The sequence below is a fragment of the Hemitrygon akajei genome, chromosome 6 (genome assembly GCF_048418815.1).
Source record: "Hemitrygon akajei chromosome 6, sHemAka1.3, whole genome shotgun sequence".
Taxonomy (NCBI): domain Eukaryota; kingdom Metazoa; phylum Chordata; class Chondrichthyes; order Myliobatiformes; family Dasyatidae; genus Hemitrygon; species Hemitrygon akajei.
In genome coordinates this window covers 95,539,822-95,560,175 of record NC_133129.1, presented here as the reverse complement: position 1 = coordinate 95,560,175, position 20,354 = coordinate 95,539,822, and the positions used below count along the sequence as shown (strand labels likewise).

Sequence of the window (20,354 nt, the reverse complement as noted above, 5' to 3'; positions counted from 1 at the left end):
CTAGTTCTGTATGCCTTAATTTGGCCCTATGTTGTCCTCCCTTCCAAAAGATGACTTGTTTCAGCCTCTGGGTGATTCACTTGCTCGCCCAGGCACTTTGCTGCAAGTGACTCCAGTTCTGCTCCTCTCTCCCCCCCCTGCCCCTCCTCCCTTCCCCCCTCCCCCTCCTCCCTTCCCCCCTCCCCCCTCTTCCCTTCCCCCCCCCTCTCCCCTCCCCCCTCTCCCCTCCCCCTCTCCCCTCCCCCTCTCCCCTCCCCCTCTCCCCTCCCCCCTCTCTCCCCCACAAGTCACATTGAACCACTTTGAAGTGGTTCAAAGTTCAAAGTAAAATATATTATCAGAACACACACACATCACCACGTACAACCCTGAGATTCTTTCTCTGTGGACGTACTGGGCAAATCTATAGGGCAGTAACCGTAAGCAGCATCTGTAAACTTTGAATATCAGGAACTGTAAACTGTGCAACTGCAGGTGATAAATTAATAAACAGCAATAAGTAACGGGCTGATAAAAGGTCCTTTAATGACCTGGTAGAGGTGTACAAGATGAGAAGTACAGATCGAGTGGGCAGCCAGAGACTTTTTCCCTGGGGCTGAAATGGCTAATATGGGGGGGCATAATTTGAAGGTAATTGGAGGAAAGTACAGGGGGTTGTCAGTGGTGAGCTCTGTATGGAGAGTGGTGGGTACATGGAAACCTCTACCAGGCGTGTTGGCAGAGGGGCATTTAAGAAACTCTTATCAACACGTACAAACAAGCTGGATGAACTCAGCAGGTCGGGCAGCATCAGTTGAAACGAGCAGTCAATGTCTTGGCCTGCTGCCCGACCTGCTGAGTTCATCCAGCTTGTTTGTGCGTGTTGATTTGACCACAGCATCTGCAGTGCACTTTGTGTTTAAGAAACTCTTAGATTGGCACAGGGACAATAGGAAAATAGACCGATTGTGTGGGCGGGAAGGCTTAGATTAGGAGGTTAAAACGGTGGCACGTGATCGTGGGCTGAAGAACATTGCACTGCACTGATCTACCTTATATATGAGGAGTTCCTGTTGAGTTCCTCTAGCATTTTGTGCATGTTCCTTAGGATTTCCAACGTCTGCAGTATCTCGTGTGTTTAAAGTGTTGCTGTACTGAGGTGGTGATTTGGGTTATGCCGGTTGGTTCAACAACTGAATGGTTGAAGGGAAGTAGCTATTTCTGAAGTTGGAGGTGGGTGTTGCAGCTCTTCCTGTAGGTCCTACCATCGGTGGGGAGAGATGTGCCTATGATGTTTTGGGGTGAATCCACTACTCTCTGCAGTTTCAAGTTCAAGTTGTCCTACCAAGCTGTCAGAACACCTTCCGCTGTGCAGTGTTATTAGCACACCTTCTGTCAGTAGAAATAACTCCATCAGGCTTGGTAGCTAAGCCAGCTGTGAAGGCCAGGAGCTGGACTTGGTTGTCGGGGTCTTCTTGAGGCACTCGGCAATGGGAGCATTTTATAGGTAGTGGGAGCTTGTCCCCACCAACTATAACAACCTGAAGGAACCAGGAGAACGGATAAAGGCAGGTTACTGGCACCTTAAAACCAGTTGGCTTGGACAGATGGAGCTCATCATCTGTGGCCGGCAGCTTATCGAGGAGAAGGGAAACTTTGACCTTGCGGCTGTACCCACCTATGGGGAAGGCCTAGGGAGTAAGCCCCAAGGGGAAAAATCCGGAGCTGGAGTCCCTACGTTGAGTTCAACACTGACCGGCAACTCCTGCAACACTGCTGGTGCCAAACTGTGTCAGTCTCTGCCATTCCTTTGGGTTTATCAATGCATGGAGAGGGAGGGCTTCCTGTATAGGCACCAGCTTGCTCCCCATATTGTACTGCCCTGGCTTGCATGTCTAGACGGCTAGGAGACAGCATCCGCGGTCAACCCTGATCAACGGAGGCCTCCTATTATAGCAGCCGTAACCCAGGTTCAATTCCCACCACTACCTGTAAGGAGTTGGTATGTTCTCTGCGTGGGTTTCCTCCAAGTGCTCTGGTTTCCTCCCACATGCCAAAGGCATACAGGTTTAATAGGCTAATTGGTCACATGCGTGTAATTGGATGGTGCAGCCTCATTGGGCCGGAAGGCCTGTAACAGCGCTGGATCTTTAAATAAATGAAATAAAATTTGTTAGGATGTTCGATAGTGAGCCGAACCTCCTGAGAAAGAGGCGAGCGTGTTTTCCTTGTGATTGCATTCACATGCTGGGCGCAGGACAGTTCATCCGATGCGTGTAAAGCTGTGACGCTCTCCATCGCCCTCTGATCCGGATAATTTATCATCTTGTGTCATGTGAAACAATAAGTTTAAAAATAAACCCCACTCTACTGGACTTGAGCTGTTATCACTTCCAAACACACCCTGGGTTTAGATGTGACTGCAAAATGCTTGTGGTCTGGCAAGACACTCAGATCTCAGAGACTGAGAGATGGTTTTGGTCAGAGATGTGTCTGCTTCACGAAGCAAGGTGGTCACCGTATGGACTTCAACCTATGGATAAGTTGGCAGCCACAGAGTAAAGATGCAGACATTGTTGTCTCAAAACCCTGTTTCAGCCACATCTGCGGTATTAAATATAGTTCTGGTCGCCCCACTATAGGAAGGATGTTGAGGCGTTGGAGAGAGTGCAGAGGAGGTTCACCATGATGCTGCCTGCTTTACAGGGCATGTGTTATCACAAGAGGCTGGACAAGCTTTTCTCTGGAGTGCCTGAGGCTGAGGGGAGATCTGATAGAGGTTTACAAGACTATGAGAGGCATCGATAGAGTGGGCGGAGAATATCTGTTTCCCAGGGCAGAAATGTCCAATACCAGAGGGGATGCATTGAAGGTGAGAGAGGGATGTGAGAGGTAAGTTTTTGCTCAGAGAGTGGTGGATGTCTGGAATGTGCTGCCTGGTATGGTGGTAAAGGCAAATACATTAGAGGCTTTTAAGAGATGTTTGGATAGGAACGTGGATGTGAGGAAGATGGAGAGATATGGACATGGTGTAGGTATATGGATGTTTGATTTGTTTTTTAGCTGGATTGGCACCACAGTGTGGGCTGAAGGGCCTGTTCCTGTGCTGTGCTTTCTACTTTATCTGTTCTAAATAGCCATGATGTTGGCTGGTTTGTTTTCTTTAGCTTGCTAAACTTGTTTAGTTTGTCCTGGCCACTTGTTAAGTGAATGTTTTTTTTTCTCTCTGGACCTCTGTGTCTTATTGTTTGGAACAGATACGAGTCCAAGCACAGAGGAACATATTAGGACATTTAGCCCATCGGGTTTGCTCTGTCATGAGATAATGGTTGATTCTTTTTCCCCCTCCTCGATCCCACTCTCCTAACTTCTCCCCATAATCTTTGACACCCTGGCTAATCAAGAACCCATCAACCCTGAAGTGGTCTGGCTGTGGTGGAGGAAGTTATAAATATGTTTTTCACTCTTCACTATGGAAGACAGCAGCAGAATGCTAGAAGCTGGAGAGTATCGGGGGCAGAAGTGAGAAGAAGGACTGTACATAGACCTTTCAATGTTCTAGAGGTTTCAGCATCATCCCCGACCCCAGAGTGTAATCCCATTCCATGTCCCATAAACGAGAGTGTGGGGGGAGTGGGCTTATGATGGTCTGCACAGAGCTAGTGGGTTGTTGATGGTCATATAGTTTTACTGTACGTGTTCCAACACTGCCATACTAAAACATAACTGAAGGGGAGGGGGAACGAAGAGCAGTAATCGGAAAGTGGAGTGAATAAATAATTACTGATGGAGCCGGCAGTGACGAGGAGACTTTTCAGTTGACATGTAGTCCCCACGGGCAATCAGAGATCCCAAATGGTGTAGGTCAGCTCTCAGTAGCATTCATTTCCCAGAGATGTTTCTGTTCAGTGTCAGAGAGCCTGGTATAAACACTGACGCAGGGACGCAGGAGGAAGCTGCTCTGTTATACCGGTTACACACAGTCAAGCCCGTATAAACTGTTTTGTCTCTGTCTCTCTTTGACTCTCACTTGCACCCCCTCTGCCCCCTTCTAACCCCCCATGGGCCATAGGAGAAGGGGAAGGAGGAGGCAGGGACTTGTAGTCCACCCTCCTCTCCTAACAGATTCTTTCCTCTCCAGCCCTTTACCTTTCCCACCCACCTGGCTTCATCAATCACCTTCTAGATATCCTCCTCCCCCACCCCCACCTCGATTTTCTGGTGTCCTTCTCCCTTACTTTCTGGTCGTGAAGAAGGGTCTCAGCCCGAAATGTCTATAGAAGCTGCCTGACCTGCTGAGTTCCTCCTGGGTTTTGTGCGCATTGCCCTGGATTTCCAGCGTCTACAGAATCTCTTGTGTTTATCCGGTTTGCCTGCTCGATATCCATATCCTGGTTAAGAAGAAGGAGGCAGTTAGGATCAAATGAGGTGCTGGAGGAGCATAGGAAATACAAGACCACCTTAATTCATCCAGACCTCAGGCCATCCCTCACTCTCAGACCAGGATGCACTTTGAGTGCCAGACTAGATTGAAAAGGTCAGGGTGTCAGGGCCAGAGGTGAGGGATGGCCCGGTTCAGATTGCTGTTCAGTGAGGGTTACTCATCTCTGCCTGAACTGAGGCTGCGGCCTACAACTGACTGAACACTGAATCAGCTGCAGTGTGTTCGACGGTCGTCTTCTTGAATGGGTTTTATTGGGTTTCTTAGTTTTGTGGCTGCCTGTAAGGAGACAAATCTCAAGGTTGTGTTAAGTATATATATGTTGATGATAAATGTACTTTGAGCATTGTAGCGAGGAATCTAGAGGGCTAAAAGAAGACTTGAGCTTGATCTAGTAGACAAGGTGAAGGAGAATCCTTTTATAAATGTATTAAGAGCAAAGGACAATATTGGTCCTCTTGGATGTCAACATGGTCATCTATGCCTGGAGCCAAAAGAGATCTTAATTGAACATCTTGTATTTGTCTTTGCTTGGGGTATAGATAAAGGCAGTGTCTACACTGTAATGTTCTATGATTCAATGTTATAACCCTCAGCTGTGGATCAAAGTTCAAAGTATGTATACGGTATTCAACCTTGACTCTGCTTGCAGACAGCCACAAAACAAAAACACCATGGAACCCACTCAGAGACCGCACCCCCCCCCCCCCCCCACATACGCACACGTCATCAGACGTGCGAGGGAAAAAAGGACAGATCACACAAACGGTGCAGGTAGATGAGACTAGGTAGCTGGCACAGACTAGATGGACCGAAGGGCCAGTGTTTCTGTGCTGCATTACTCTTTGACTGTAGAAGTGAGGTTATGGCACAGGAGTTTGCTCGCTGTCCTGAGGTGAAATGAGCTTTGTTAAATCCCCAGGGCTTGACGGGGTGTCCCCTTGGACCTCACAGGAGGATAGTTAAATGGCAGGGCCCTGGCAGAGGCATTTAAAATATCTTTAGGGACAAATGGACTAAGGACAGCCAGTGTTGATCATCGTTCAAGAAAGGCTCTGAGAATAAGCCAGGAAATTACAGGCCAGTGAGCCTGCCGCCATTTGCGGGTAAATGAATGGAATGTATTCTAAGGTATAGGATGTACAAGTATTTGGAAAGATAGGTTGAAATGTGAAATATTTAAGGGGAAGTGGAGGGGGAGCTTCTTCACTTGGACGGTGGTGTGAGTGTAGAATGAGCTGCCGGTGGAAGTGGTGAGAGATGGATTAAAAGGCACCATTTAAGAGAGTTTGAGTAAGTGCACGGTTGGGAGGGCCATGGTCTGGGTGCAGGTAAATGGAACCAGGCAGAAAAAAGGGTCAGCAAAGGGTGGATGGGCTGAAGGGCTTGTCGCTGAGCTGTTATCCTCTGACTATGACCTTGTACCCTCCCAAATTGACTCCACCTCACCCCTGGCACTCCTCCTGTGCCTCTTATCCCACCCTCCCTCAGCACTGCGCCTTCGCCATACCCAGTATCCTTTGCTCCTGTCAGATTTACAAACTCGCTCTCCACTCCACGTTGACAAATAGCGTGTTCAGCTCCCTAGCTTTATACACGTGTGTCGAAGGCATTTGCACAGTACTGTATCTGCCTCCAGCACCACCCCTGTCAGCTCATTCCAGGCAGCCTAAAAACCTTTTATCTTTCCCTTCTCACCTGCTCTAGTATTGGACATTTCGATCCCGGGGGAAAAGATACTGGTTGTCTAACCTATCTATGGCTCTCCCAGTCTTACAACAGGCTCCCAACCTGGGGTCCCTCTTAACAGACCCCCCCCTCCCCCCCCATTGACGGTCATGGCATAAAAAAGGTTGGGGAACCCTGTTCTGTTAGATCTCCTCTCAGTCTCTGCTGCTTCAGATGGAACATCCCAAGTTTGTACTCAGCTTTTGTATGTGTTGACTTGACCACAGCATCTGCAGTGTTTACTATCCCAAGTTTTTGCAGCCTCTCCTTGTAGCTCTTGCCCTCTAATCCTGTTGAAGCTCTTCTGCACCCTCTCCAAAACCTCAATATCCTTCCTGCAATGGGATGACCAGACACAAATGTAACCCTCCAGATATGGCCTAACCATAGATTTATAAAGATGCAACATCACTTCCCAACTCTTGTCAATGTAGGAAGGCAAGTGTACCATACACCTTTTAAACCACCCTATCAACCTTTGTAGCCACTTTCAGGAGCTAAGTACTTGCACTCCAACATCTCTGCTCATTGACACTGTTAGGAGTCCTGCCATTAACAGTATACTGTTTGACATTTGAACTCCCAAAATGCAGCATTTCACATTTGGCCATGTTAAACTCCATCTCAAAGTCAAAGTAATCTTATTGTCAAAGCACTACCCTCAGATTAATTTTCTCGCCTGCGTTTATAGGAAAACGCAAAAATACAATAGAACCAAAGATTGACAAACAACCAAAGTGCAAAAGTATATATAACAATGAGAACATGAGTTGTAGAGTCCTTGAAAGTAAGTCCATAGGTTGTGGAATCATTTCAGAGTTGAGGTGAGTGAAATTATCCAAACCTGTTTTGGAGCCTGATGGTTGAAGGGTAATGGCTGTTCCTGAACCTGGTGGTGTGAGGCCTAAGGCTCTGTACCTCTTTCCTGATGGCAGCAGTGAGAAGAGAGCATGGTCTGGATGGTGGGAATCCTTCATGATGGATGTTGCTTTCCTGTGACAATGCTCCTTGTAGATGTGCTCAATGTGGGGAGGACAACTCTGTTATTTCTCTGCCCATATCTGCACCTGATCCGACTGTATCTTTTGTTGCAAACACAAGAGACAAGATGCTGGTAATCCAGAGTAACACTCACAAAATGCCGGATGAACTCAGCAGGTCAGGGGACTAAACAGTCAACAATTCAGGTAGGGATCCATGATCCCGAGTCCTGAAGAGGGGTTTTGGCCTGAAATGTTGCCTGTTTATTCTCCTCCAAACCTGACGTGCCGAGTTCCTCCAGCATTTTGTGAGTGTCCTTTGTCAGTCTTCTATTATGTCCACATCACCACCAAATCGTATCATCTGCAAACTTACTAATTTATGCTTTGATCTGGAGGAAAGATTTTTGCATCGTGCACAAGAAATATGAGCTCGGTGGCTGAAAGGCAAATTATGGGTTAACCATTTGTGTGTAGGGAACAAACAGTCCTCTGAAAACGTCAGAGCACTTTTTAAAAAAAAACAAAATAACATTGTAAAGCAAAACATTTCAACATAAAATGCAGAAGGAAAATCGGTTGTGTAACTTCTCGCTTCCTCTAAAGACCCTGTAACCACTGCTGTTCAGTAGACATGTCCGAAAATCAACTTCTGAAAGCAAAGATGTCATAATCTCTGTAGAAATAGATGCTTCCTGGTAACCTCGAAGGAGGAATTTGCCAATGCTAACTCAGTTTATTTCTGCCTTACTTGCGGTCAGTGGCCACTGACTGTATGTTCATGAAGTTCTGCTGTAGCCCATCCACTTCGAAGTTGGATGTGTTCAGTCCTGTAACACCAGGCTGTTTGAGTTACTGCCGCCTTCCTGTCAGCTCGAACCGAGTGCGGCTGTTCTCCTTGGACCTCTCCCATTAACAAGGCGTTTTCACCCCCAGAACTGCTGCTCACCGGATTTTTTTTTTTAGGTTTTTTTGGGGGGTTTTTTTGGACCGTTCTCTGTGAACTCCAAAGACTGTGGAGAAAAATCTCAGGAGATCAGCAGCTTGAGAAACTTGAACCACCCTGTTTGGTGCGGACAATCATTCCACGGTCAAAGTCACTTAGATCACGTTTCTTCCCCATTCTGAGGTTTGAAAAGCAAATGCACCTCTTGACCATCTCCTCAAGCTTTTCTGCATTGTTGCTGCCTCCTTCTCGGAGAGCTGCCAACCACAGCTGACGAGCCTCGTCAGCCAGAAGAAGCCACTGTTTTTAAGGCCAGTAACCTGCCTTTGCCCCTTCTCCAGTCAGTAGAAACAGTTCCTTCAGGCTGGGTAGATAAACCACACGTGAAGGCCAGGGGCTGGATTTGGTTGTCAGGAGGCTATTTGAGGTGCACGCATTGGGAGCATTTAATAGATAGTGGGAGCTTGTCCCCCCCCCCCACCCCGGCTAGAACAATCATAAGGAACCGAGCATTACAAACATGTTGACATAGAGTTGAATTAAAGTAAATTAGACAAAGTAAAACGTCTTGTCAGAGTACATACTTGTCACCACTTACAACCTTGGGAGTCATTTTCCTGTGGGCATACTCAGCAGATATATAGAATAGTATCTATAAACTGGATCAATGAAAGATCAACCAGAGTGCAGAGGACAACAAACTGTGCAAATGCAAATATAAATAAATAGCAATAAATAATGAGAACATGAAATGACAAGATAAAGGGTTCTTAAAGTGAGATCATTGGTTGTGGGACACTCATCTATTGAGATGCTAATTATCCGTTGTTGGTTGAGGGACATGTCAAAATAAACTTAAGGACCCTGGTCAGACCCCACTTTAGGAGTACGGTGCTCAGTTCTGGTCGCCTCACTACAGGAAGGATGTGGAAGCCATAGAAAGGATGCAGAGGAGATTTACAAAGATGTTGCCTGGATTGGGGAGCATGCATTATGAAAACAGGTTGAATAAACTCGGCCTTTTCTCCTTAGAGTGATGGAGGATGAGAAGTGACCTGATAGAGGTGTATAAGATGATGAGAGGCATTGATCATGTGGATAGTCAGAGGCTTTTCCCCAGGGCTGAAATGGCTGCCATAGGAGGGCCTAAGTTTAAGGTGCTGGGGAGTAGGTACAGAGAGAATATCAGGGGTAAGTTCTTTATGCAGAGAGTGATGAGTGTGTGGAATGGGCTGCTGGCAACGGTGGTGGAGGTGAATATGATAAGGTCTTTTAAGAGACTTTAGGATAGGTACTTGGAGCTTAGAAAAATAGAGGGCTATGGGTAACCTTAGTAATTTCTAAGGTAGGGACATGTTCAGCACAACTATGTGGGCCGAAGGGTCTGTATTGAGCTGTAGGTTTTCTATAACGACGGATGGCTTGGTAACGTAACTGTTGAAGTAACGTTTGCATCAGCCGTAAGATCAGGGTTCAATTCCCGTCGCTGTCTGTAAGGAGTTCATACATTTTCTCTGTGACCACCTGGGTTTCCTCTGGGTGCTCCTGTTTTCTCCCACGTTCCAAAGATGCATGGGTTAAGGGTGGTGAGTTGTGGGCCTGCAAGAGGATGGTGATACTTGCAGGCTGCTCCCAACACATTTTGGGACTGTGGTCACGACACAACCACCACAGAGGTCTGTTTTGATGTTTTCTCGTGAGAAATAAGGCTAATCTTTAAGATAAGATCTCTTTAGTGCAACCAGAGAAAGGGGAGAAAGAAACATACTCTGACATCATGGAAAGGTTTCTCATCTGGCTTTATGAGTCTGCAGACAGTGGGGGAGGTGTTGCACCCTGAGGTGCAGGTCTTCAGACTGTTGTACCTAATGGCAGCACCGAGGAGAAGACATTGCCCTGATAGTGGGAGTCCCTGATGACGGACATCACCTTCCTGAGGCATCACCGCTTGTAGATGTCATCTGGTGGGGAGAGCTGTACCCCTGATGAAACTCACCGAGTCCCACCACTCCCTGCAGCCTCTTGTGTTCCTGGAGTCCCAAAAAGGACTGATTTCTTCTTGGAGATGAGATTAAAAAGATAATTTCCTGATGGTCATCAAGTACCTGTTACACCGCTGGCGTTTAGGGCAGCAATGAAGGTCCTCCATCTCAGTCTGCCATCTTCTCTATTGTGCTCCAGGTGTGCTTCAGGGTTCTCATTTCTGCCTCTATGGTACAGAGCCAAGTTGTCTCTGGTCTCCTGCATATCCTCCACTCTTCAGAGGTTCCTGACCGTGGGGGATTGTTTATTGAGAGCCTCATGCCCTCCCAGCCCCATCAAAAGGTGGTCGTAGTTTTCCTTTGGAAGTTTGTACTGATTTTTATCTCTGGAATGGGAATTCAGGTTACTTACTAGAATTGATTGCCCTATTTGAGTTGGGAAATGGGAAACAGTTTAAAGATATCTACATCAATACAGGCTAGAGTTATTGTAGGCCGAGATCAGTAAGGACAATGCATGTCCCATCGGTGAATGTGATTGGGTTTGCCATGGAAACCAAATGGTGTCTCTCTCCCCCCCCCCCCCCCCCCCCAATTCCATTCTTGAACTTAAATTCCAAATAGTTTTAAATCATCACCTTCCTTGTTGGGACTTGAATTTGAGAACGTTAGTCTGGTACCTTGCCACTGTACTGCCACGCTGCTCTTGCCAGCATTTATGGCCCTGTTCAGAATTGGGAATGAGAGGCAGTTTAAGAGCATCTGCGTCGGTACAAGGTCTGGAATTGCTTGTAGGCCGAGATTAGTAAAGGCAACAGATTTCCCATCGCTGAATGTGATTTGGTCATTCTCCTGACTGTTGCCATGGAGACCAGCTGGTCACCTGTTGTGAGCATAAATTCCATTTTAAGGTTTTAATCACCACCTTCCTTGGTGGAATTTTAACTTTAGAATGTTAGTCATGGTAACATAACCACCGTGCTGCCACGGTACCCCCAGCCAGCTCAGATAGAAAAACGACCCGACATTCCGCTCGGATTCGGGTTTGGACTGCTGTGGAAGGATGCCGGGATTTAGTCTTGCAACTGGGTGGATTTGAGAACATCCGGAATTATCCCTGAATGTCCTCAGGTTCCAGTGTGGTCAAGGTGACCACCAAGTGATCTATATTCCGGCATCTGGGTTTCCCAGGGCAAAGTTCTCCCTCCCCAACCACTTGCCCTCTGGGCAAAGGATGTTTTTTTTTAAAGAGATTAGCTTTATTTATAATCACAAGGGATTCTGCGGATGCTGGAAATCCAGAGCGACCGACACACACACCCACACACACACACACACACACACACAGACACAGACACAGACACACACAGACACACACAGACACACACAGACACACACAGACACACACAAACAACGCTGGAGGAGTTCAGCAGGTCAGGCAGCGTCTGTGGGAATGAATAAACAGTCGACATCTCCTTCGGGACAAGAGAGGAAGGGGGAAGATGGCAAAATAAAAAGGTTGGGGGGGGCATGAAGGGAAGGAGATCTAGCTAGCAGGTGATAGGCAAAGGCAGGTGGGTGGAAAACGTCACGGGCTGGAGAAAAAGGAATCTGGTAGGAGAGGAGAGTGGACCAGAGAAGAAGGAGGGGCACCAAGTGTTGGGGTTCAGAGTTTATTTCTGATTCTGTCTGTAGGGAGATTGTACCTCGTTCCCATGAGTGCTCGAGTTTTCCTCCACAGTCCAAAGATGTACAGGTTGGTCGGTTAAAGGGTCATTGTAACTTCACCTGTGATTGGGTTAGGGTTAAACAGGTGGGTAGCTGCTTAGCACAGCTCATTGGGCTGGAGGGGCCTGTTCTTGTCTTTAAGTAAATAAATACATCCAGCAAGACAGTAAAAAGGAAAAGAGTGCAGAATAAAGTGTTACAGAGAAAATTCAGTTCAGTTAGACAAATCAGGAGCAAGGGCCATGATGAGACAGACTGGGCAATCAAGAACTCTATTATTTGGGGTCTATTCAATAGTCTAATAACAAGAGGATAGAAGCTGCCCTTGAGCCTAGTGGTAGGTGCCTCCAGGCTGTCGTATCCTCTGCCTTTGGGAGAGGGGAGAAGGGAGACTGTCTGGGTGGATGTGGTCTTCGATTATGCCCATTGTCTACACTTCTCAATGCCTCAGTAAAGCAGAGTCCATGTGGGAAGACTGGTTTCTGTGATGTGCTGAGCTGTGTCCACAACACTCTGTTGTGTCTTCAGCTGGACAATTTCATATTGGCTCTCTTACTAGGACTGTGGATTGGTGAGTGATGGAGGAATGTCCTTTTTGTGATGGGAGGACCCAAGTTGTTTGGAATATACATGAAAGATTTGGATGTTCGGTATGGTCAGTTAAGAACAATGTTGGGCCCTTGAAGAATGAATTGGGTGAAATTGTTATGGGAAACAGAGAAATGGCAGAAGAATTTAATAAGTACTTTAGATCTGTCTTCACTAGGGAAGACACAAGCAATCTCCCAGATGTATGGATGGGCGAAGGACATAGGGTAACAGAGGAAATGAAACAGATTGACATTAGGAAGGAAACGGTGATGAGTATACTGATGGGACTGAAGGCTGACAAATCCCCAGGTCCAGATGGTCTGCATCCTAGGGTACTAAAGGAGGTGGCCCTGGAAATTGCAGATGCATTGGTAATCATTTTCCAATGTTCCTTAGATTCAGGATCAGTTCCTGAGGATTGGAGAATGGCTAATGTTATCCCACTTTTTAAGAAAGGAGGGAGGGAGAAAACAGAGAACTATCGTCCTGTCAGCCTAACATCAGTAGTGGGGAAGATGCTAGAGTCCATTATTAAAGATGAAATCGTGGCATATCTAGATAGCAGTGATAGAATTGGACCGAGCCAGCATGGATTTACCAAGGGCAAATCATGCTTGACTAATCTATTGGAGTTTTTCGAGGATATAACCAGGAAGTTAGACAAGGGAGATCCAGTGGATGTAGTGTACCTTGATTTTCAGAAGGCATTTGATAAGGTCCCACATAGGAGATTGGTGGGTAAAATCAGAGCTCATGGCATTGGGGGGAAGATATTGACATGGATAGAAAACTGGTCGGCAGATAGAAAGCAAAGGATAGCGGTGAATGGGTGTTTCTCGGAATGGCAGGTGGTGTCTAGTGGGGTGCCACAGGGCTCGGTTTTGGGACCACAGCTGTTTACGATTTACATAAACGATTTAGATGAAGGCATTGAGAATAACATCAGCAAGTTTGCTGATGATACTAAACTGGGTGGCAGTGTGACATGTGATGAGGATGTTAGGAGAATTCAGGGTGACTTGGATAGGCTGGGTGAGTGGGCAGATACTTGGCAGATGACGTTTAATGTGAATAAATGTGAGGTTATCCACTTTGGGAGTAAGAACAGGAAGGCAGATTATTATCTGAACAGTGTAGAGTTAGGTAAGGGAGAAATACGAAGAGATCTCGGAGTCCTTGTTCATCAGTCACTGAAGGTGAATGAGCAAGTGCAGCAGGCAGTGAAGAAGGCTAATGGAATGTTGGCCTTTATTACAAAGGGAATTGAGTACAAGAGCAAGGAAATCCATTTGCATTTGTACAGGGCCCTGGTGAGACCACACCTGGAGTATTGTGTACAGTTTTGGTCTCCAGGGTTAAGGAAGGACATCCTGGCTGTAGAGGAAGTGTAGCGTAGATTCACAAGGTTAATTCCTGGGATGTCTGGACTGTCTTACGCAGAGAGGTTAGAGAGACTGGGCTTGTACACGGTGGAATTAAGGAGATTGAGAGGGGATCTGATTGAAACATATAAGATTATTAAGGGATTGGACAAGATAGAGGCAGGAAATATGTTCCAGATGCTGGGAGAGTCCAATACCAGAGGGCATGGTTTGAGAAGAAGAGGTAGGTCATTTAGGACAGAGTTAAGGAAAAACTTCTTCTCCCAGAGAGTTATGGGGGTCTGGAATACACTGCCTCGGAAGGTAGTGGAGGCCAATTCTCTGGATGCTTTCAAGAAGGAGCTAGATAGGTATCTTATGGATAGGGGAATCAAGGGATATGGGGACAAGGCAGGAACCGGGTATTGATAGTAGATGATCAGCCATGATCTCAGAATGGCGGTTCAGGCTCGAAGGGCTGAATGGTCTACTTCTGCACCTATTGTCTATTGACCAGTGTATTGTTGATCGTTTGGAGGAGAGTCTTGGTGAATTGCCCAGGGATACAAGGTGAGCAACCAAGTGGTCCAAAGAAGGCACAGCAGCACCTCCACGTTCTTAGAAGTTTGTGCAGATATGGCTTGATATTTAAAACTTTGGCAAACTTAGACACACAGAAGACCTACAGCACAGTACAGCCCACAAGCTGTGCCAAACGTGCTTACCTGAGAAATTACCTAGGGTTACCCATAGTCCTCTATTCTTTCTCTCCATTTACCTGTCCAGGAGTCTCTTAAAAGACCCTATCGTATCTGCTTCCACCACCGTTGTTAGCAGCCCATTCCACGCAGTCAGCACTCTCTGCGTTTATAAAAAAAAGAACAAAAAAAAAACAAACAAAAAAAAACGATCAATGCCTCTCATCATCTTATACACCTATGTTAGGTCCCCTCTCATCCTCCGCCGGTCCAAGGAGGAAAGGCCAAGTTCTCTCAACCTATTCTCATAAGGCATGCTCCCCAATCCGGGCAACGTCCTTGTAAATCTCCTCTGCACCCTTTCCATGGTTTCCACATCCTTTCTGTAGTGAGGCAACCAGAATTGAGCAAGGTTCTCCAAGTGGGGTCTGACCAGGGTCCTATTTAGCTGCAACATTGCCTCTAGGCTCCTAAACCCGATGAAGGCCAAAACACCATACGTCTCCTTAACCACACAGTCAAACTGTGCAGCAGCTTTGAGTGTGTCCTATGGACTCGGACCCCAAGATCCCAGTGAAGTATCCTGACTGGTTGCATTAGGGCCTGGTGTGGAAACACCATCTCAAGGACAGAGAAGCCGACAAAATGTGGTGTATACGGCCCAGTCTATCACAGGAAAAGCCCTCCTCACCACGTGTATAAGAAGCACTACCACAAGAAAGCAGCATCCGTCACCAAAGACCTCCACTGTCCAGTGGTCTGTTGTCTAGTGTAGCTTTCTCTGTGTTGTTTTTTTTAAACGTAGTTCAGTCTACTTTTTGTACTGTGTCATGTAACACCATGGTCCTGAAAAACGTGGTCTCATTTTTTGCTGTGTACTGTACCAGCAGTTATGGTTGAAATGACAATAAAAGTGACTTGACCTTGAAAGGAGGTCCAGGAGCCTCAGGACCCACACCACCAGATTCAGGAACAGTTAATACCTCTCAACAGTCAAATCCTGAACCAGCGTAGATAACTTCTCTCACCTCAACCCCAAACTGATTGCCCAACCTGTAGACTCACTTTCAAGAACCCTGCAGAGTGGGTAGCGTAGTGGTTAGCACACTGTTTTACAGCACCAGCAGCCTGGGTTCAATTCCCACCGCTGCCTGTGAGGAGTTTGTACGTTCTCCCCCGTGACTGCATGGGTTTCCTCCGGGTGCTCCGGTTTCCTAGTTGTAAGTTGTCCCGTGGTTAGGCCAGGATTAAATCGGGGTTTCCTCGGCAGATGGGTCAAAGGCATGCAAGGTTGTATCTTGATAAATAAACCTATGTCTCGGTATCATTTATTTCTTGTATTAATTAACACATTTGTCTTTTGCACATTGGTTGTTTGTCAATCTGTGCGTGGTTTTTCATTGATTCTATTGTATTTCTCTGTACTACTAGGAGTGTCTGCAAGTAAGTGAATCTTAGGGTTGTAAATGGTGGCATTTTACATATTTTCATAATAAATTTACCTAGTACAATGAGATGGACCTTGAGACCTTGCAAACTACCTTATCATGGTCCTTGCTCATTGTCTGCACCGTCCTTTCTCTGTAACTATAATGCTTTATTCTGCAATCTGTTATCATTTTCCCTCGTAACAAGTCGGTAAGTGATCTGGCACCCAGAGCAAACGTTTTCTGTGTACCTTAGAAAGCGTGACAGTGTTAAACCGATTGTGGTCAGTGTGGACTTGATGGGCCAACTGGTCAGTTTCCACACTGTACAACTCCCTGCACCTTGCACTCTCCCTGGGAAGTTTTCCTGTCGTCCTGTCAGAGCCCCTTTCTTCCTCAGCAGGTCCAGTGGAGCAGACAATCCTTCACCAGCCGAGTATCACTGATACATCAAAAGCCCTGCCATCGCCGTGGGCTTTTATAGCACAGAGTTGTCTTCAGAGATCAAAAAATCTTTGTCCATGACTTGGTCATGTGTTTCCAATTCGATGTTTTTTTCAGATATGAAAATATTGGCAAACTGACCTCATTCTTGTCTTTCTCATGGTTATGCTCAGAGTGAATTTTCATGACGTTCCTCATACGGTAACCGTATGTTTAAGGTGACTGGAGGAAAGTATAGGGGAATGTCAGAGGGTGGTGGTCGAGGCAGATATGTTAGGGGCATTTAAGAGATTCATCAATCAGCATGATTGTCCCTGGCAACTTTTTCTACAGAAATAGGTTGCCATTGCTTTCTGGGCAGTGTCTTTACAAGACGGGTGACCCCAGCCATTATCAATACTCTTCAGAGATTGTCTGCCTGGTGTCAGTGGTCACATAACCAGGAATTGTGATCTGCACCGGCTGCTCATACAACCATCCACCACCTGCTCCCATGGCTTCACGTGACCCTGAATTGGAGGTGGGTGGGGGTAAGTAGCTGCTACACTTTGCCCAAGGGTGACCTGCAGGCTAGCGGAGGGAAGGAGCGCCTTACACCTCCTTTTGTAGAGATGCATCTCCTCCCCACCTCCCGGTATAAATCTGGTGAACCTTCTTTGTACTCTCTCTATGGCAAGAATGTCTTTCCTCAGATTAGGGGACCAAAACTGCACACAGTATTCCAGGTGTGGTCTCACCAAGGCCTTGTACAACTGCAGTAGAACCTCCGTGCTCCTGTACTCAAATCCTCTTGCTATGAATGCCAACATACCATTTGCCTTTTTCACCGCCTGCTGTACCTGCATGCCCACCTTCAATGACTGGTGTACAATGACACCCAGGTCTCGTTGCATCTCCCCTTTTCCTGATTGGCCACCATTCAGATAATAATCTGTTTTCCTGTTCTTGCCACCAAAGTGGATAACATCATATTTATCCTTATTAAATTGCATCTGCCATGAATTTGCCCACTCACCTAACCTATCCAAGTCACCTTGCATCCTCTTAGCATCCTCCTCACAGCTAACACTGCCGCCCAGCTTCGTGTCATCCGCAAACTTGGAGGTGCTGCATTTAATTCCCTAGTCTAAATCATTAATATATATTGTAAACAACTGGGGACCCAGCAACTGCAGTACCCCTTGCGGTACCCCACTAGTCACTGAAATGTAAGTTCATAAAAAGTAAATTTTTTGCTTAATTGTTTGCTTTCTTTCACATAAATTTCATAGATAATTTTTTTTTGTTCTGTATCTCAGATTTTTGATAGGATTTTTGTAAACTCTATAAGGGCAAATTTCAGTACGTGAAACTGCTATTAAGCAGGGGTTTTCTGTACAATTTGATTTGGAAACCTACTAACACAGATGTTTCGGCATCTGGAAGAAAAACTTAAATGTCTCTCTGTCTGTGTCTCTGCCTCCCCCTCCACAGATGCCTGACCTGCTGAGTTCCTCCAGCAGTTTTGACTTGAGCAGTGCTTTGGATATCCAGCTTCCGCAGTCGCTTATATTTTGATCCTAGCGCCCTCTGCTGGTCTCCCGCAGACTGCAACCAACTAACCCCTCCAGGACCCAGACTTAATTATGTTTAATCTATTTCAGTGTACACATGCCTTTTATTCGCCTGCTTTGTGCCTCAAACACCACACGGCAAAGGGGTACAATGCAAAGAGCAGATGCTTAAGCCTCTTGAGGCGAAAGTGAGTTGTGATCGGATTATTATGGTCGCGTGTACTGAGATACAGTGAACAGCTCGTCTTGCATACTGCTCATACAGATCTGACCATTACCCAGTGCATGGAACTGCTGGATGTCCGTCATGTCCGGTGATGACAGGGAATGTGTGTGGGAGAGTTTTTAAAGCAGAGAAGCCGTGGCACTGGGGCAGTTCCACTCTCTCGACCTCAGAAGTCCGGATCCAGTGGTACGAGCAAGCGTCACAAACTAGGAACTTGGTCGCAGTGGATGACCATGACGTCCTCTGTGCCTTGTCCACGGAGCGTTGCCGTACCACATTCCTGGCCGTTGGAGCTCACTGTAGATCTCATCTGCCCAGTCGTCCCTACCTCACGGGGGTATGAGGCCCGCCGGCTGCCCTCACCTGGTTTAGCTCACCTGACGAAGCAGTGTACCGGGGGGGGGGGGGGGGGGAGAGTGGCCGCTGTTGTTTTGGGTGTCACTCTTCATCAGAAAGGAGGGGACAGAAATGAGAATAAGACGGTTTTAGGAGGGGAAAGGAGCACAAGCTGGTAGGTAATAGATTGTACTCCTACTTAGCAGCTTGTACTCCTCCCATACCTCTTGTTCTGGCTTCTGCCCCCTTCTTTCCAGTCTTCATGAAGGATCTCTGCCCGAAATGTCAACTCTTTACTCCCTTCCGTAGATGCTGCCTGACCTGGTGAGACCTTGCCAGCATTTTGTATGTGGTGTGCTGCCTTCATATGCTAGCTTCTCTGAGATGCTCTCTCTCAGGAACCTAAGGCTGCTCATCCTTTCCATTGCAATATTAGACCATAAGATATAGGATCAGAATTAGGCTTTTTGTCCCTTTGAGTTTGCTCTGCCATACATTACTGATTCATTTCCCTTTCAGCCCCAATCTCCTCCCTTCTCCCTGTATCCCTTCATGCCCTGACTAATCAACCTCTGCCTTAAATATACCCAATGACTTGGGCTCCACGGCTGCCTGTGGCAATGAATTCCACAGACTGACCACTCTTTGGCTAAAGAAATGCCTCCTCATTTCTGTTCTAAGTGGGCATCCCTCTATTCTGAGACTGTGTCCTCTGGCCTTAGACTCTCCCACCATCCTCTCCACATCCACTCTATCAAGGCCTTTCAACATTCGATAGTTTTTAATGAGATCCTCCCTCATTCTTCTGAAGTCCTGTGAGTGCAGGCCCAGAGCCATCGAACGCTCCTCATGTGCTAAGTCTCTCAATCCCAGGGTAATTTTTCTGAACCTCCTTCGAACCCTCTCCAGTGTCAACACATCCTTGGTGTGTTTTTGCCCAAGTTCCTCTTTGTAAATGAGGAACAAGAACTTGGAGGCTACGTCGTGCCCCTCGGTACTTTGCAGGACGTGTGTAAACATAGTGGAACTTCAGCCTTGCAGCCAGAATGAAAGACACACATCTCTACTCAGTGCGGAGAAGTTCTCGAACCTTCTGTTTGTTCAAGGTTGCAACGGGACGTTGATAGGATGCTGAGCGGAGAAGTGGCAGATACTGCTCAGTCTGGGAAAGTGGTGAACAAGCCTGATGGAATTTTTTGGAGGAAGTGATAAAATAAATTGAAAGTAGAGCAGTGGATGTGGGTTTTAGTAAGGACTACAGTAGGCATATTCAGAAAGTCAGAAGGCATGGGTTCCAGGGAAACTTGACTGCATGGATTCAGATTTGGCTTGCCCACAGAAGGCAAAGGTTGGTAGTAGATGGGGCATGTTCTGCCTGGAAGTCAGTGACCAGTGGTGTACCCCGGAGATCAATTCTTGGACCCCTGCTCTTTGTGACTTCTGTAAATGACTTGGATGTGGAAGTGGAAGGGTGGGTTAGAATGTTTGCAGATGACACAAAGGTTGATAGACAGTGTAGAAGGTTGTTGTAGGTTACAGCAGGACATTGACAGGATGTAGAGCTGGGCTGAGAAGTGGCAGATGGAATTCAGTCCAGGAAAGTGTGAAGTGGTACACTTTGGAAGGTCGAATTTGCAGGGTCCTTAACAGTGTGGAGGAACAGAGGGATCTTGGGGTCCGCATCCATAGGTTGTTCATAGTTGGCATGTAAATTGGTAGGGTGGTTAAGAAGGTGTATGGTGTGATGGCCTTCGTTAGTCAGCGGATTGAGTTCAAGAGCTGTGAGGTAATGTTGCAGCTCCATAAAGCCTTGGTTAGATCATACTTGGAATTTTGTGTTCAGTTCTGGTCACCTCGTTATAGGAAGGATGTTGCAACTTTAGGGAGGGTGGAGAAGAAATTCACCAGGAAACTGCCTGGGTTAGAGAACTCGT

At 46.7% G+C, this 20,354-nt stretch overlaps 1 protein-coding gene across 6 annotated transcripts in view; it reads left to right on the top strand.

Moving 5' to 3' along the window:
• The window catches only part of LOC140729303 (arrestin red cell), a 111,911-nt gene that overhangs the window by 54,828 nt on the left and 36,729 nt on the right, over positions 1–20,354 (top strand). Inside the window, exon 1 of one of the 6 annotated variants that reach the window (XM_073048912.1) lies at positions 2,756–2,871. The exons of the other annotated variants lie outside the window; for them this stretch is intronic. Within the exon in view, the coding sequence (XP_072905013.1) occupies positions 2,771–2,871 (101 nt within the window). The 5' untranslated portion in view covers positions 2,756–2,770. Of the gene's footprint in view, positions 1–2,755; positions 2,872–20,354 lie in introns of those variants that run through there. 6 annotated transcript variants of the gene reach the window in all.